Source organism: Bison bison, unplaced genomic scaffold, assembly GCF_000754665.1.
Source record: "Bison bison bison isolate TAMUID 2011002044 unplaced genomic scaffold, Bison_UMD1.0 scf7180017864030, whole genome shotgun sequence".
NCBI classification, from domain to species: domain Eukaryota; kingdom Metazoa; phylum Chordata; class Mammalia; order Artiodactyla; family Bovidae; genus Bison; species Bison bison.
The window spans coordinates 2,842,148-2,860,242 of NW_011494602.1; the positions used below are offsets into that span (position 1 = coordinate 2,842,148).

The 18,095-nt window shown below is 40.1% G+C and overlaps 1 protein-coding gene across 1 annotated transcript; it reads left to right on the forward strand.

Annotated features, from left to right (window-relative positions):
- The first annotated feature begins 1,309 nt into the window (after positions 1 to 1,309).
- Positions 1,310 to 17,913, forward strand: LOC104984491 (late histone H2B.L4-like). Its single transcript, XM_010834235.1, has 4 exons — positions 1,310 to 1,393; positions 2,247 to 2,288; positions 12,085 to 12,127; positions 17,639 to 17,913. Exons 1-4 carry the CDS (start codon positions 1,310 to 1,312, stop codon positions 17,911 to 17,913), a joined length of 444 nt encoding a protein of 147 aa, XP_010832537.1.
- The last annotated feature ends 182 nt before the right edge of the window (positions 17,914 to 18,095 follow it).

The window sequence follows — 18,095 nt, forward strand, 5'->3', positions numbered from 1 at the left end:
GAAATCCTCATCTTTCCAGTATTCACCATCTCTCTGTATATGGTCCCACGAAAAGTAGAATTAGGCACAGTGCCAGCATCTACTATGCAATGAACCCTTAACTTGTTCAGTCACTCAGTCATGTCTGAGTCTTTGTGATCCCATGGACTGCAGTCCGCCAGGCTTCCCTGTCCTTCACCATCTCCTGGAGTTTACTCAAACTCTTGTCCATTGAGTCGGTGATGCCATGCAACCTTCTCATTCTCTCACCCCCTTCTCCTCCTGCCTTCAATAGTTCCAGCATCAGGGTCTTTTCCAATGAGTCAATTGTTTGCATCAGGTGGCCAGAGTATTGGAGCTTTACCATCAGTTTCCAGCAATTATTCAGGGTTGATTTCCTTTAGGATTGACTGGTTTGATCTCCTCATTGTCTAAGGGACTCTCAAGAGTTGCTCCAGCACCATGGTTTGAAAGCATCAATTATTTCACACTCAGCCTTCTCATGGTACAACTCTCACATCCATACATCATCCATACATGACTACTGGAAAAACCATGGCTTTGAATATATGGACCTTTACAGGCAAAGTAATGTTTCTGCTTTTTAATATGTCTAGGTTTGTCATTGCTTTTCTTCCAAGAACCATTCACAGTCTGTACAGAATCTAGCTTGCAGTGATTTTGAAGTCATCTTTAATCCTACCTCCTAAGGATGGCAAAAGTAAAAACTTCATATAAGCCAGGTTTTAGGAAAAACGAAGGAGTGGCTTAGTGGGAAATTTTTTCTTCCTGTTGCAATGAAGACTTGGAAGTTACATGAGTTTTAAATTTAGAGTGTAAGTGCTCACACCTTGAAGAGCCTAGTATCGCTCTTTGATTTGTGAGGGCATCTGGTGTAGATTCCAAATGCAAGAGCAATTTGATAGCCATCTGTCCCCAAGAAATACAACCTGGCAGAAAGATGAAGCAAAAATAACACGTGCTTGAACTAAGACTTGTGAAATAGGCATAAATTCTGTCACATAGAGTATTCTGTGAAGAAGACAGCAGAAGACATCTTACAGAAATGTTCAGAGGTACTTGAGTAGCCCGGGGGTTGACTGCAGGCAAGCTGGAACATACTTCTACAAATAATTGGTTCATTTGGCCAAAAGTGCCTATTGTCAACTCTACTGCAGCTCAACTAAGAATGCTCTTGAGGCCTTTGCAGTGGTCTCATTCTGTAAGTTCAGTTTCAGAGGCCATATTCTAATATGTGCATTGTGGTGAGCAGACAGAGATCTGAGGACATGGCCTGGATCTTTATTCACCTGTATATCCTTCTCCACCCATGCTTTATGATTGGTTGTCGAAAGCTCTAAGACCTGGGTTTTACCTGCATGGCTTTGTGTGTTCCTTTGCTACCTGGCTCAAGGTAAGTTTTACCCCTTGGTTTTAACTGTCTTCTCTCTGCTTTGTGATGATAGCATAATGCTATGACTAAGCTGAATCTTGAAGCCTCTTTAATATGCAGCACATCAGGGATTAGAAGAGGGACTTTCAATGATGGATAGGGTCAGGCATAGATTGGCCAAAATATAGTCATGGTTCAGTATCCATGGGGGATTGGATCCAAGACTTCTAAGGATGCTCAAGTCTCATAACAGTGTCATGTTTGTATATAGCCTGCACACATCTTCCTCTTACCTAAAATCATCTTTAGATAGTTATAGTACCTAACGCGGAGAAGGCAATGGTACCCCACTCCAGTACTTTTGCCTGGAAAATTCCATGGATGGAGGAGCCTGGTGGGCTGCAAGCCATGGGCTTGCGAAGAGTCGGACACGACTGAGCGACTTCACTTTCACTTTTCACTTTCCTGCATTGGAGAAGGAAATGGCAACCCACTCCAGTATTCTGGCCTGCAGAATCCCAGGGATGGGGGAGCCTGGTGGGCTGCTGTCTATGGGGTTGCAGAGAGTCGGACACAACTGAAGTGACTTAGCAGAGTAGCAGTAGCAGTACCTAATGCAATGTAAATGCTATGTAAATAGTTTCCAGCATGCAGCAAATACAAGTTTTGCTTTCTGGAACTTTCTGGAATTTTTTAATGAATATTTTTGATCCATGGTTGGTTGAATTCACAGATACAGAACCACAGACATGGAAAGCTGACTATCTAATTTCAGCAAAGATGAAAGCATACTAGTGGCTTGGATAGGAGCAGAGAACAGGAAAGGACAAAGGCACTGCCTATGATTCCTTTTTTTTTTTTTGTCTTTTTGCAGATTGGGAACCAGGTTTGTCTCTGTACTGCATCTACCCAGCAGGTAGTTTTTAAAGTAGAACATTCTCCTTCTTTTAATTCTCTTATAGAAGTACTATAGTACTTCTCTCCCCTGCTTTGACCATGTTCCCCCACTGGGATCTTAACACAGTTGAAGCAGTTTGGCAGTTTAGAATCTGGATATCTGGGTGGTGGTGTGGAGGGATTTCTCCCTGACCTTGATTTAAAGCTTGTCTGGGTCTATAATCACTTGAGGACATGCCCTGACAAGCATTTCAGAAACCTGTCAGGGGAAGGTTTCAGTCAAGAGACTGGGTATCTATTGTGACAAAATGCTTGTCAGTAATAGATCCCTGCCTTTTTGTTGGAGACACATTTTCTGTGGTTCCTTGGTTGAAGTTCCTTTGCAGTTCTCCATTTAGTATGGCTCAGAGTACCTGTGCGTTAGCCTGGAAGCTGCTGCCATAAGGCATCAGTGATATAAGATCACATTCGATGAAGTCAGTGATTCCTTTAATTTATGTCTGTTTAGAGAAAACAGATATTGTAGTTTTTCTTTCCTGTAAATAGCAATGGCTTTGGTTTGTGCATTACTCCTCCCCTCCCCCCAACCCAAGACCAGAGTGTTAGAGTCAACTCACTTTCAGCTATTATTAAAACTTAAATTGTGTAAATATATAATTAAATAAAACTTATTTGAAAAAGTAATAAACACTCAAAACTCACCACTTACCCATCAGTTTACTACATTTTACTATTGATGGGGAAACAGTGGAAACAGTGTCAGACTTTATTTTTGGGGGCTCCAAAATCACTGCAGATGGTGACTGCAGCCATGAAATTAAAAGATGCTTACTCCTTGGAAGACAAGTTATTATGACCAACCTAGATAGCATACTGAAAAGCAGAGACGTTACTTTGCCAACAAAGGTCCGTCTAGTCAAGGCTATGGTTTTTCCAGTAGTCATGTATGGATGTGAGAGTTGAACTGTGAAGAAAGCTGAGCACTGAAGAATTGATGCTTTTGAACTGTGGTGTTGGAGAAGACTCGAGAAGACTCCTTGAGAGTCCCTTGGACTGCAAGGAGATCCAACCAGTCCATTCGAAAGGAGATCAGCCCGGGGATTTCTTTGGAAGGAATGATGCTAAAGCTGAAACTCCAGTACTTTGGCAACTCATGCGAAGAGTTGACTCATTGGAAAAGACTCTGATGCTGGGAGGGATTGGGGGCAGGAGGAGAAGGGGACAACGGAGGATGAGATGGCTGGATGGCATCACCGAGTCGATGGACATGAGTTTGAGTGAGCTCCGGGAGTTGGTGATGGACAGGGAGGCCTGGCGTGCTGCAATTCATGGGGTCACAAAGAGTCGGACACGACTGAGCGACTGAACTGAACTGAACTGATGCTCTGTGGCAGTCGTGTCTATTGTATGCACTGGGGAAATACTGTATGCTTGTGTGTTACTGCCTATCCAAACATCAGGAACGTTTTTCCTTTTTTTGAGAGTCAGTTAAATGTTTACCAGCATGCCACTAAAGATGTACACACAAAAGCACACTCTTTGTCTTTCGTATATATCCAAATGCTTTCTATAACCATGCAGAGCAGGAATCAGTTCTTCTATTTTATAAATGAGAAACTGAGACTTAGAGAGTTTAAGTAACTTGCCCAAGGGACCATTCTTGTTCTTCAGTTGTCCTAACTCCCCAAAATTGAAAATAAGTAAGCCAAGGGAAAGGCTTCCCTGGTGGCTCAGCAGTAAAGAATCTACCTGCCATGCAAGAGACGTGAGTTCAATCCCTGGGTCTGGAAGATCCTCTGGAGAAGGGAATGGCTACCCACTCCAGTATTCTTGCTAGGGAATTCCAAGGACAGAGGAACCTGGCAGGCTACAGCCCATGGGGTCACAAAGAGTAGGACATGATTCAGTGGCTAACACTTTCACTTTTTTTCAGGGTTCCATGCAGAGGGTACAACCAGTGCAAGTGAGCTCATGCTTGTTGTTTCTGAAGGCAGCAAGGGTACTTTTGGGGCTGAAGTTGAAAGAGGGAGGGGAAAAACTTGAAGAGGTTCTAGAAGAAGGACTAGATCACTAACTACTTTTATGAAACCAAGGCAAGTAATTTTTCTCTCTCTGTCTCATTTTTCTGATCTGTAGAAGGGGTCACATCACATTTAAGGTAAGAGTAAAGGATGGAGATACATGTGATTTTGCTGTGATAGGTAAGTCACTGTTAATAAAGTTAAGCCAACACTGTGGTTCCATCAGTACTCTTTTCTTTTGACATATATATATATATGTATGTATATGTATATATATATATAATTTTAAGGAAGAATAATTATTTCTTGCCATTTTTAGCAGCTGTATCATGAATGGTTTGAAAACACTTAAATACACTCATTTTTAGACCTGTATAAAATCCTCAGTGCAATAACGCCTAAATTCACCTGGGATTGTTAGCATCTGTCTTCCGCTGTCTTATTGGCAGTATGGTGGACCCAATAGGACACTCTTCTGTGACACTTTCCAAATGGCCAATATGGATCCTACAAGACACACAAAAATAATGAAACATATTCTGTAATTTGAAAATCCAGGTTGTCTAATTTTTAACCAGACATTCATTACTCATAAAATAGGTAATTAAGTCCTCTTATCCCCATTTCGACTATATAGGCATCTCTTGGAGTATGGTTAAAGGTATAACATTAAAGTACTGGGCTTGCCTGGTAGCTCAGATGGTAAAGAATCTGCCTGTAATGCAGGAGACCTGTGTTTGATCCCTGGATTAGGAAGATCCCCTGGAGAAGGGAATGGCAACCCACTCCAGTATTCTTGCCTGGATAATTCCATGGACAGAGGAGCCCAGTGGGCTACAGTCCATGGAGTTGCAAAGAGTTGGACATGACTAAGCATGGGGCTGTATGTGGGTGAAACTACAATTTTAAGATTTTTCTTAAAAAGGAGTAAGGTCTCAACAAAGGGGACAGTGTTTGCTGCATTGGACCATGGAAGCAAGACACAAAATGAGATGAGGCTAGAGTTAGGACAGATGTAGCGGGTTTGTGTCATGTGGAGGGGATAGAATGTCACATAAAAGTAAACATTCACTGAGTATTTGCTGTGTCCCAGCTGGCAGCTACTGTGGGCTGTGTGTGTGTGTGCTTAGCCACTCAGTTGTTTCTGACCTTTTTTTACCCTATGGACTTTAGCCTGCCAGGTTCCTCTGTCCATGGGATTTTCCAGGCAAGAATACTTGAGTGAGTTGCTGTTCTCTCTAAATCATTCCCAGTCTACTTCTTCCTTGCCTTTCTTTTCCATCAAAGTTGGAAAGATCCAACTTTTTGGCTTTCTTTCCAGTTAGACATGGGCATCTGAATGTTGAATGGGCTTCTGGAAAAGACATTTTTAAACTAGTAGACTCGTTGGGCATACCCCATAATCTTTCTGTATTTTGGTTGCTCTTTTCTTTATCCTGCTGGAATGGGGCCATGGTCCCTGTGAGCAGATCAGCAATCTTTCAGTCATGACATGACAAGCATCATGACAAAGGTCTATGTTCGCAGAATGGAGGATGGACAGATGGGTGGAACAAAGTTCTCTGGACCCCTGTGACTGAGAGGCAGATTGGGTGGCTCAGTCCATTTCAGGACTCAGTTCTTTTTGACCTGCAGGCTGCCCCATGAGCTGCCCTTTGGAAGTTTTGACGTGATCTACAGATATGCTACATTTTCCAGCAATTATTTTGGTGGTGTTTTGCCATATTGGACATACTCTTGCAAGCAACAACACATGATTGTATTAACCAAAGTTTTGCTGAAAGCCAACTTTTTCAAAGTTATTGCCAGAAAATTTTTGCTGTTTCAAACACTTTCCTCTGCTACTCTCTGGACTTTTTTTTTTTCCCCCTTGCTGTTAGGATATTAATTTTATGTCATCCGATTGTTAGATCAATTCTTTATAAAATGAAACATTTTCAACATTTACGTATCTGGAGAGAATCATCCTTTTTACTCAGAGACTTGATACTTTTCCAAGGAGATAGAGGGAATGGAAAGACTGGAAGAGAGCTTGATAAACTTGAGGAGTTGATAAAATAGATGCTGGATTGAGCTAAGCAAGCACATTTTACCATAGCCATTTTGAAGCTGTAACATTGAAATTCTTTGCTCACTGTCACTCATCACCAAATTTTGTTTGTTTGCATTTATTGTTGTAATCATAGAAATCATATGTGAGTATTCTAGGGCACAGTGATAGTTTAAATAATATAAATATGGTTATATGTTAATTTGCCAACTTGGAGGAGAAAAATGGACTGTCTAATTATGAAAGAATTTTTTACAACCTTTCCTAGAATAATTTATTAATGTCAGGATTTCTCATAATGACTATAGAATACAGACTAGAAAAATATCTAAGGGTTATGGTATTTAGAGACTAATACAATTAATTGAAGCTATAACTTTGTGTTTTGAAAGCCAGAAGATGCCATGAAAGCAAAATGAATCTAGCATAATGTGAAGACACTGAAATTAAAGAAAATATTCACTTGAAGCTAAACTGCATTTAGTTCAGTTTGACATGCATTTGTTCAGGTTATCCCTTTATTCAATTGTAAGTGTAAGAGAGTTCGGGTAAGAAGGACTGGGAAACTTCCAAGCAGTTGTGGCTACACGTCTTTTAGCTTCCTTCTTGCTTCTTGCATATGGTCCTGCCTCCCACTCACAGAGAATGCAGTCCATCTGTTATTGACTTCTCTGCTCATATATTAATACACCAAGCTCCTGAAAACCATCACCATCAACTTTGATGTCATATATTCCACCTGATCTAGGTCTTAGCTGTATTCACTGTTTTTCTTTCTTACCTTCTTGCCTCAACCCACAAAAACTATCAAGTCTCCCCACTACTTGCCTTTCCCTTCTAGCTACTGCCCTCTTTTCTTCCAAACATCTTAAAATGCTCTTGTTTTTTAACATTCTCTGCCTAGCCCAGGACAAGTCTTTTTCTCATTCTGCCTTCCAGAACTCCATTTGTAAGCCCACCAATGACAGTTATTAGCAACTGTGAAAAAATAGCCTAAACATCCAACCAAATCATTTAAATCTGCAGTCCACCTGACCTCTCAAGATTCTCCATCACTGTTTTCCTTTTCAGATCTCCCCTGACTATCCCCTTGTGGTTCTCTTCACTCTCTTTTGGATGGGGTATTCCCTCCCTCTATAATTGTATGCAACCCAATAACTCTCATGGTGCTCTCTACAATGTTGGTCATCAAATCTATGTTTCCAGCTTCTCCCTTGAGCATCAAAGCTGTGGCTTTCATTTTGATATTTGGCAAAACTAATACAATTATGTAAAGTTTAAAAATAAAATAAAATTTTAAAAAAAATATGCCCCAAACTGGATTTATTTTGCACCTGCCTCTTGTTTTTGAAGCTGCTCTGCAATCCTCAATCTCAGCAGTGACAGCCCCAGTACAAAGAATTAAACAAGCTTCCATATTGTAATGTAGAAATACAATGGGAATATCAGGAATAGCCCTTTAAATTAAAGTTTAAACCAGTGAAAACCTATGTTGTCTATATTTTTGGTCCAGTCTGAGATTATGGTAGTTGGTTGTGTCATTGTAGATTATTGAGAGGACACTGGCATCTACTGTTTAACTATTTTTTACCTTCTTGTGGGATTTAAATTATGATTTCATTGTAGAATTGCTGTTGATTGATAGATTTCATACTTGCCAAAATTTTACATCATGATTTGATTCATGCTTTGAATGGCAATTGGCATAGTTAGAAGATTTTTATAGATGAAAAGTTCTTAGCTTGAGTAAGTCTATTAAATAAGGAGATGAAAGAGCTGTTTTGGCCTTCAAGATCTTTGAGAGCCTCATGTTAAATGAGACCCAATTGACAGAATGCTTCTAACTCTTCTCTTTTACAGAGAGTTATAAAATTGTATTTTAAAATAAAAAATGGGTCCCAGAGCTAATAAATTTAGACTTGGTTTAGGTTGTCATATATAAAATGATACTTGGGTATATTGCTTGATGCCTGTTGTATCAGTACTATTATTTGTCCCATTTTTCACAGTTTGGCAAAAAGGAAAAAGCGGACAACTAAGGAAACTATACCTACTCTCTCTGTCTTTTTAAAAATTTCTCACAAGTTTATCTTCTAGTTACAAACAAGGAATTTCAGTATCAATATCTCTGGCTGCAACCATGCCTACTCTCTTTAGCTTTGTGTTTGATTACTGAGGACCTTCTTTGAGACTGTAGTCATCATAGGAGTTAGCACACTATAATTCAGTTTCTGATTTATAGTCAGGCTTCCTACCGGACTGAAAGTTCCTCTTGAGAGCAGACGCTATTTATTACTGAATCCACAATGCCTGGTACAGAGTTCTGAGGAATGACTTTAATAATGAATGAATGAGGATGTGAATCAAAAGTTAGACTCCACAGTGGCTCCCATTCTGTTATCCTATTTAAGTTTTGTGTGAGAGATGAGGAATGATACTCTCAAAGTACTGTCATGCCTATGTCATTGATTCTAAGGTACATATAGTTTCACATTTTAATATCCTTGAAATCAAGATGTATCTTATAAGCAATGGCATGTCATAGTTTGGTGTGTCATAGCAGGATGATGGTATGACTCACAATTGATGGTGTCTGAAATTTAGTGAAGTGGAAGGTGAACACATACTATTCAAAGGAGAACAGGATAAGAGGCATTAGGTGGGTTAGAGTAGGAATGAGGGGGGAGGGCTTTAGTATTAGGATGGTAAGTGTGGGCATCATTGAGAAGATGGGATCTGAGGAAGGCTAGAAGGAGGTGAGGAAGGCAATGTCTGGAGGGAGAATTTTCCAAGAAGAAGGAATAGACATTACAACAGCATTAGTGCATTTGACATCATGACAGAGTCGAGTCATGACATTATGAGTGCATTTGACATTCATGACAGAACCCATCATGAATGAACTGCAGCTAAGCATGAGGGAGAGTGGTAGGAGATGATCTCAGAGAGAATGGGGGTTTGGGGCAAAGTAGATCATGTAAGGTTCTGAAAGTCATGGTAAAGATTTAAGGGTCTTGCTCTGGGTGACATATGGGGACCATGCAGAGTCTGAGCAGAAATTTGACATGACTTGACTTTTCATTTTTGTTCTTGTTTTTATTTTAATGTGTAGACTGAGAACAGACTATATAGGAAGAAAGGAAGAAACTAAGGCACCGGTTCCAGAATTTTACATTGATTTGGGGAGAGAGAGGAGGGTGGCTCAGGATATAATGGAGGAAGTGAGAGGTAGTTGGAATCTGGGTGTCTAATGAGGCCAAGATTTAGACTTGTTGACTTTGCATTGTCTATTAGACAGCTAATGGCAAATGATCAGAATGATGTTGATGAGGCTGTTGGGCATGAGATTCTTGGTGTCAAGAGAGAGTTCTAACAATACTACTCAACTACAGCATCCTGATTTAAGGTAATGTAATATGTGGTATCTGTGATACTTGCTGTAACTTACTTGCTCCTTCAATCTTCAAAACAAGACAGCATCCTCTTAATGCCCACTCCTAGGAGAGCCTTCTTTTGGGGACCTGACCCAAATGAGCTTTTTTAAAATTTCTCCCTCCATTTTTTAGACCTTATTTTAGACAGTTGTCCTTTCCATCACTGGTAAATTCATGAAGGATGATGTGCATCTTTCTCCCAGACTCACCCAATTCTGTTCCTGAAATCCAGAATTGAGACAGTGATATAATCTGTTTACAAATACAGTTCATGAAGATTTAATAATTTGAAAAGAAAGGATTTCATTTGCCCAATGCTATACAGGCTTCCCTGGTGGCTCAGATGGTAAAGAGTCTGCCTGCGATGCAGGAGACTGGGTTCGATCCCTGGGTTGGGAAGATTTCCCTGGACAAAGGAATGGCAATGCACTCCAGCCTGGAGAATTCTATGGACAGAGGAGCTGGTGGGCTACAGTCCATAGGGTCACAAAGAGTCAGACACAGCTGAGCAACTATCACTTTCACTTTCACTTCTATGCAGCTGTATCAGTGATGGCTGCCCATTTAAAAGAAAAATTTGCATTGTCCCTTTCAATTCTTACCTTTATTCCTGAGGATACTCTATTAGGCACGGTCCATTTCATGAGAAAAGATGTAAAGGTTGAGACCTGTGTCAATAAAGGAAAAATCATCATCATAATACCCAGATGGGTAAAGGAACAGATACATTAGGGTTTTGACGGTGTATGAGAAGATCAAGTCATAACATACATTGTTGTTATAACCTTTAAATACATGATTTATGGATGGAATACACGCAAAGATATTAAATCTCTATCTGCTTAACATTCAGATGATTATGGCATATAAAAAGGCTTGTTCAGAGAAAGCTAATATTCAATGTTTGTATGGTTAAGATTAGCAGTCTCCAAAGGGGTATGTTTAAATTAAGTAAAATGATGGGTTTTGGGAAGAAAATAACCAAGGTGTATAGTTGTACATATATTTTTTACCTATATACAAAAATTAGTTTTTCAAATTTAAACATGCAGATTAGTGCTAATACAAGTATACATCACTAAACAAATGTGTATGTGTCAGTGATATATGACTAATTTATTTAACATGGTGTATGGCATAAACATGCACACCTGGGGTTCCCAGGTGGTTCAGTGGTAAAGAATCCACTTGCCAGTGCTGGAGACCTGTGTTCAGCCCCTGAGTTGGGAAGATCCCCTGGAATAGGAAATGGCTACCCACTCCAGTTTTCTTGACTAGGAAATCCCATGAACAGAGGAGCCTGGCAGACACAGTCCATGGGGTTGTAAAGAGTCAGACATGATGGAGCATACACATGGCATGGACATCTCAGCCTCTCCCAGGATCTGGATAACATTTTGCTTTTGATTATCATTTTCAATTCAAATTGAATGTAAAGTTAGTGGCAGAATGAATATGCTTTACTTTCCATATCAGAGCTGAAGAAGGATAAGGTTAGCAATTTTCTTGAGTAAATATTGGTCTTTCTAAATTGTACCCTGTGTCCTATTTCTCTCTGATATAATTTTCCTGATCTGATTTAGTGTTTTGGGAAAATGAACCAGAGATGACAAGGGTTGTAGAAGAGATTTTTTAAATCTGATTTCACCCCCATGATAATAGAAACTCACTAGGACCTACCTGTTCCCCACAAGTCCAGAAAAGTCACTGTTAGTATTTCGATGATTCGATCTCCAGGCCAGGCAGAAAATGTGCCTGGTTATATCAGTAGCCTCATGAGAGATTTTCTTACATATGTTGAGAGTTGAAGGTCTAGTTTAATATGTGGAAACATACATTTTACTGTAGAATATATATCATTGGTATGGATATTAGGGTCAAATTCCTATATGTTCAGATTTAATGGGTTGTTTTTTTATTTTCATTTTTTGGCTTTCCATAAAAAAAAAAAATGCAAGAGAACGCACTGGTCATAGCATACACCCTATTCGAACAACACAAGAGACGACTCTACAATGGGCATTAGCAAAGGGTCATTACCAAAATCAGATTGATTATATTCTTTGCAACCAAAGATGGAAAAGCTCTATATAGTTGGCAAAAACAAGACAGGGAGCTGACTGTGGCTCAGATTATTGCAAAATTCAGACTTAAATTGAAGAAAGTAGGGAAAACCACTAGACCATTCAGATATGACCTAAATCAAATTCCTTATGACTATACAGTGTAAATGACAAACAGATACAAGGGAATTAGATCTGCAGAGTGCCTGCAGAACTATAAACAGAGGTTCCTGACATTGTACAGTAGGCAGTGAGCAAGACCATCACCAAGAAAAAGAAATGCAAAAAGGCAAAATGGTTGTCTGAGGAGGCCTTGAAAATAGCTGAGAAAAGAAGAGAAGTGAAGGGGAAAGGACAAAAGAAAAGATATACCCATCTGAATGCAGTGTTCCAAAGAACAGCAAGGGGAGATAAGAAATCCTTTCTCAGTGATCAGTGCAAAGAAATAGAGGAAAACAATAAAATGGGAAAGACTAGAGATCTCTTCAAGAATATTAAAAATACCAAGGGAACACTTCATGCAAAGATGGGCACAATAAAGGACAGAAATGGTACAGACCTAACAGAAGCAGAAGAGATTAAGAAGAGGTGGCAAGAATACACAGACGAACTATACAAAAAAGATCTTAATGACCCAGATAACCATGATGGTGTGATCACTCACCTAGAGCCAGATATCCTAGAATGTGAAGTCAAGTGGGCTTTAGGAAGCCTCACTACAAATAAAGCTAGTGGAGGTGATGGAATTCCAGCTGAGCTATTTCAGGTCCTAAAAGATGATGCTGTGAAGTGCTGCAGTCAGTTCAGTTCTGACAGTCATGTCTAACTCTTTGCGACCCTACAGACACTAGGCTTCTCTGTCCATCACTAACTTCCGGAGCTTGCTCAAACTCATGTCATTTAAGTCAGTGATGCCATCCAACCATCTCACCATCTGTTTTCCCCTTCTTCTCCTGCCTTCAATCTTTCCCAGCATCAGGGTCTTTTCCAATGAGTCAATTCTTCACATCACGTAGCCAAAGTATCAGAGCTTCAGCTTAAGCATCAGTCCTTCCAACCTAGTCAGCAAATTGAATAGTAGAGACACTAGTTTGCTGACAAAGGTCCGTCTAGTCAAAGCTATGGTTTTTCCAATAGTCACGTATGGATGTGAGTGTTGCACTATAAAGAAAGCTGAGAGCTGAAGCATTGATGCTTTTGAAATGTGGTGTTGAAGAAGACTCTTGAGAGTCCCTTGTACTGCAAGTAGATCCAACTAGTCAATCCAAAAGGAAATCAGTCCTGAATATTCATTGTAAGGACTTATGCTGAAGCTGAAGGTCCAATATTTTGGCCACCTGATGTGAGAACTGACTCATTGCAAAAGACCCTGATGCTGGGAAAGATTGAGGGCAGGAGGAGAAGGGGACAACAGAGGATGAGATGGTTGGATGTCATCACTGACTCTACAGACATGAATTTGAGCAAGCTCCAGGAGTTGGTGATGGACAGGGAAGCCTGTCATGCTGCAGTTCATGGGGTCACAAAGAGTTGGACACAACTGAGCAACTGAACTGAACTGAACATGGGTTTTATTGTACTTTGAGGTGTTAATAATGAGCTTGTGATTATTATAGTAATTATTTTTAGTAAGAATGCATGGATACATTTGCCCTTTGCTGGTAATTGAAAAGAGAGGCCTTTACTAGATAATATGAAATGTATTTAGTTGTAATAATGAAATGGTTTTCAGACAATTATTAATTTCACCTGCAGTATTAAATATGGTATCAGTTCAGTTCAGTTGAGTCACTCAGTCGTGTCCGACTCTTTGCGACCACATGAACCACAGCACTCGAGGCCTCCCTATCCATCACCAACTCCCGGAATTTACCCAAACTCATGTCCATTGAGTCACTGATGCTATCCAACCATCTCATCCTCTGTCATCCCCTTCTCCTCCTGCCCTCAATCTTTCCCAGCATCAGGGTCTTTTCAAATAAGTCAGCTCTTCACATAAGGTGGTCAGAGTATTGGAGTTTCAGCTTCAATAGCAGTCCTTCCAATGCACACCCAGGACTGATCTCCTTTAGGATTGACTGGTTGGATCTCCTTGCAGTCCAAGGGACACTCAAGACTCTTCTCCAACACCACAGTTCAAAATCATCAATTCCTTGGCACTCAGCTTTCTTTATAGTCCAACTCTCACATCCATACATGACCACTGGAAAAATCATAGCCTTGACTAGCTGGATCTTTGCTGACAGAGTAATGTCTCTGCTTCTTTATATGCTGTCTAGGTTTTTCATAACTTTCCTTCCAAGGAGTAAGCATCTTTTAATTTCATGGCTGCAATCACCATCTGCAGTGATTTTGCAGCCTCAAAAAATAAAGTCTGACACTGTTTCCCCATCTATTTGCCATGAGGTGATGGGACCAGATGTCATGATCTTAGTTTTCTGAATGTTGAACTTTAAGCCAACTTTTTCACCCTCCTCTTTCACTTTCATCAAGAGGCTCTTTAGTTCTTCTTCGCTTTCTGCCATAAGGGTGGTGTCATCTGCATATCTGAGGTTATTGATATTTCTCCTGGCAATCTTGATTCCAGCTTGTGCTTCTTCCAGTCCAGCATTTCTCATTATGTACTCTGCATATAAGTTGAATAAGGTATAAATGTAATTAAAAGAAAATATGCATAAGTGGATATATAAACATATAAAGAAAACATATAAGATGGGAACATATATAAAGTAGGGACTTTTCATATGCCTCCCTTCACTAATGTCAAGTTCATAGAACTGATAGTAAGAGTTATAATCTATTAATTTTATGTAATACCAGCCAAAATGGTCATGTATTTGTGTGAACTATCAACTCAGATTCCAGACAATTTGTACAATTCATTAAACTACAGTATATTTTTATTCATTGTCCTTTTGTGTGTATTTGATATTTCACAATAGAAAAAGAGTAAGGTCTAGATACAGAAATAGGCCAGTATATCCGGAAAAGACTCATGATTATATGAGAATTTAGTAGAAGTATCATTTCTAATTAGTGTAGAGAATGAACAGTCCAGTAAGTGGGAAGACTGAATATCCATGGAAAAGATTATCCATGCTTCATTATGTACAGTAAAATAAAAGTCAGGTTAATAGACTAAGTGTAACAAACAAAAATTTAAAGGTGTTAAAATATAACGTTGGAGAACTTGCACATAACTCACCATGATTATAAGCATGAGGCATAGGAGATGTTAAGACCCAAAACCCCAAAGCAGTATATTCAAGATAAAAACACATTTAGGGTTCTTTTGGGCAGTATTTTAGATAATTATATAATTAAAAATTATGTGTGTCTTAAAAGAAATTTTACCCTAATAAAACTTTCCATAAATTCCCTCATCTTCATAACCACAGAGCTTCACAAAAACCTACCTTCCAATTCTGTCTACCCTAGGCATTCTGGTCCTGATGCAGGAAATATCATTCCTGTCTGGTCCCTGTGTTTGTGCTGAGATTGTGCATCTTTTTTCCCTCTTTGAGCGTATCCTCCTTTTTCATTTTTTTTTTTCCTCAACACATGTGCAAACAAAAATATCTGTCATTTCAAAAAGATAGCAACAACAACAAAATACCACCACCATTGGTGGCACTCTCCATTTCTGTTCCTCTAGTTAAGATTTTAGGAAGACATATACAGATAATATTTCTAACTCTTTCTTTCCATTTATTCCCCATGGTATTCTAATTGGTCTCAATTTCCATCATTTGCAGTAACTAATCTTGTCAAGAGAGCAGCTACCTACATGCTCCAGAATCCAACAAACACTTCTCTTTTCTCCGTCTTCATGTCTCATGTAAATAGTAAATGCTCAGAGATGCCATCCATGTCCACTTTACCTAAAACAGCACCAGCACTCTTCTGCTTCTTTCAGTTCTTCGTTTTCTTCCTGGCACATCTTTATATACTCTATTACCATGTGACAAGTTAGCCATGTTCACTGGCTTAAAACAACAAATATTTAACTCATAGTTTCTGTGGATCAGGAATTCAGGAGTAACTTGTGGATGTCGCTGGCTCAGGTTCTCTCATGAGGTTGTAGCCAGGGTACTGAGCAAGGCTGCAGTCTCTTCTGGAGATTATGACTGAGGTCAGGGTGTCTGCTTGCAAGCTCACTCCCATGGCTATTGACAGGAGCCCTCAGGCTCGCACCACGTGGGGCTCTTCACACGGCTGTTTGAGCATTCTCACCATGGATGACTGACTTCCCTCAGAGCAAATGATCCAGAAGAGGCAGCCACAGTGTATTATGACCTAGTTTCAAGAGTGACACACCACTTAGTCTGTTTGTTACCAGTAAGTCACCAAGTCTAGTCTACACTCAGGGGAAGGAACATTAAGTCCCAGTTGTTGAAAGGAGTTTCAGAGAATCTGTTGGCATAATTTAACACCACCAATTCCCAAATAGAATATAAGCTCCAGCAGTGCAGGGAATGGGTTGCTACTCACATCTATGCCTTTAATGCTTGAAGCAGTAGGCACTTTGATAAACATCTGTTGGGTGAGGAAATGGATGGATGTCTCTAGGCAACAAAAATGGAGGCCATGGAGTTATGTAAAGCTGGAATGAAGTCTGGCTCCACCTTCACCAGCTATGAACTGTGGGCATAATAATTTCTAGGAGCCTCAGTTTCCTCATGTCATGTATGTAACACCTGCTTGGCAGGGATGCTCTGAGGATTAATGAGATTACATATGCAAAGCACTTTCTCCAGTGTTGGTCACACAGTAAGTATTTGAATTTTAGTGTACCTGATTTTCCCCCCTGCTTTCTACTTTTCTCAACACCTTCAAAGATAATGTTGTAGCCATGCATTCTGGGAAACAAACTCACTCAGAAGGACAATGCAGATAGTGGAGAGCAGTTTATTACACTGGCGGGCCCAAGGCAGAGTCTCCTCTTAGACAAGGACCCTGACCAGTATTTCTGAAAACCTTATATACCCTAAGTGTACATGCCCAAACCCACCTCCCCAAATTCCCTGAAACTAGTCTGAACAAAGGAAAAGAAAGATACAATCAAAGTTAACCCATGATTCATATGCCTTAAGCCTAGGTAGTTAACAGTGGACAATTATCAATAGGCCTGTGGTCATACCCCAATAAGCATAATAGAATTTATGGTTCTATTTGGTTACACAGATAATTAGGGTATTCTTTTAGGCAACAGAGAGTCTAGGTACAAGCTCTGGGGCTCTTCCATCCAGGGGGCCTTGTTTTCCAGTTGGTATGTCGTTTCCGTAGATACTGGGTGTATAGCTCAAAGTCCACAGTCCAGCCCAAGATGGAGTCCTGCTTTTGAGATGGAGCCTATTCTATCTGTTTCCTCCTTCAATAATAATTTCTTCACTGTGTGATGTCAAAAATTTAACTCTTCTTATGATGAACTACTTGCTCAATGTTTAAAGAAAAATCAGTGTACATCAGATTGGAGGAACTTTGGCACTAACGCATAATCTCTACTTATTAGATCCTCCCAAGAGAATTCTAATGTGCATAGAAGGAGAAATTAACAAATATGTCCAGTGGAAAACAATTTGTTAGTGTAGGGACTCCCACTGCAATTTAGACCTAATATTTTGTCTAAAAGAAATGAATGTCATGATACTTTGTACTTGAGGGAAAACCAAAGGATTCCTCTGTAGTTAGGATATTTATTCTTGTGGGAAATGACAATTCATTGAATCAAAGATTGCAACAAAAACTTCCCCAGCTGTCCTGAAACTTAATAACATATGAGTAAGTCTTCTGACTTACTCACATGTACTCCGTGTACGTGTACAAGGCGCTGAAGCAAGTCCATCCGGACACCGGCATCTCGTCCAAGGCCATGGGAATCATGAACTCCTTCATCAATGACATTTTCGAGTGCATCGCTGGCGAGGCATCACGCCTGGCACATTACAACAAGCGCTTGACTATCACATCCAGGGAGATCCAGACCACCGTGTGCTTGCTGCCACCTGAGGAGCTGGCCAAGCACGCCGTGTCCGAGGGCAGTAAGGCTGTCACCAAGTATACCAGCTCCAAGTAAATATAATATGCCTAGCTGCTGTTAAGGGAAAAGGCAATGGCACCCCACTCCAGTACTTGCCTGGAAAATCCCATGGACGGAGGGCCTGGTGGGCTGTAGTCCATGGGGTCGCTAAGAGTCAGACACGACTCAGCGACTTCACTTTCACTTTCACTTTATGTCTACTGATGTAGCTCTTCCCC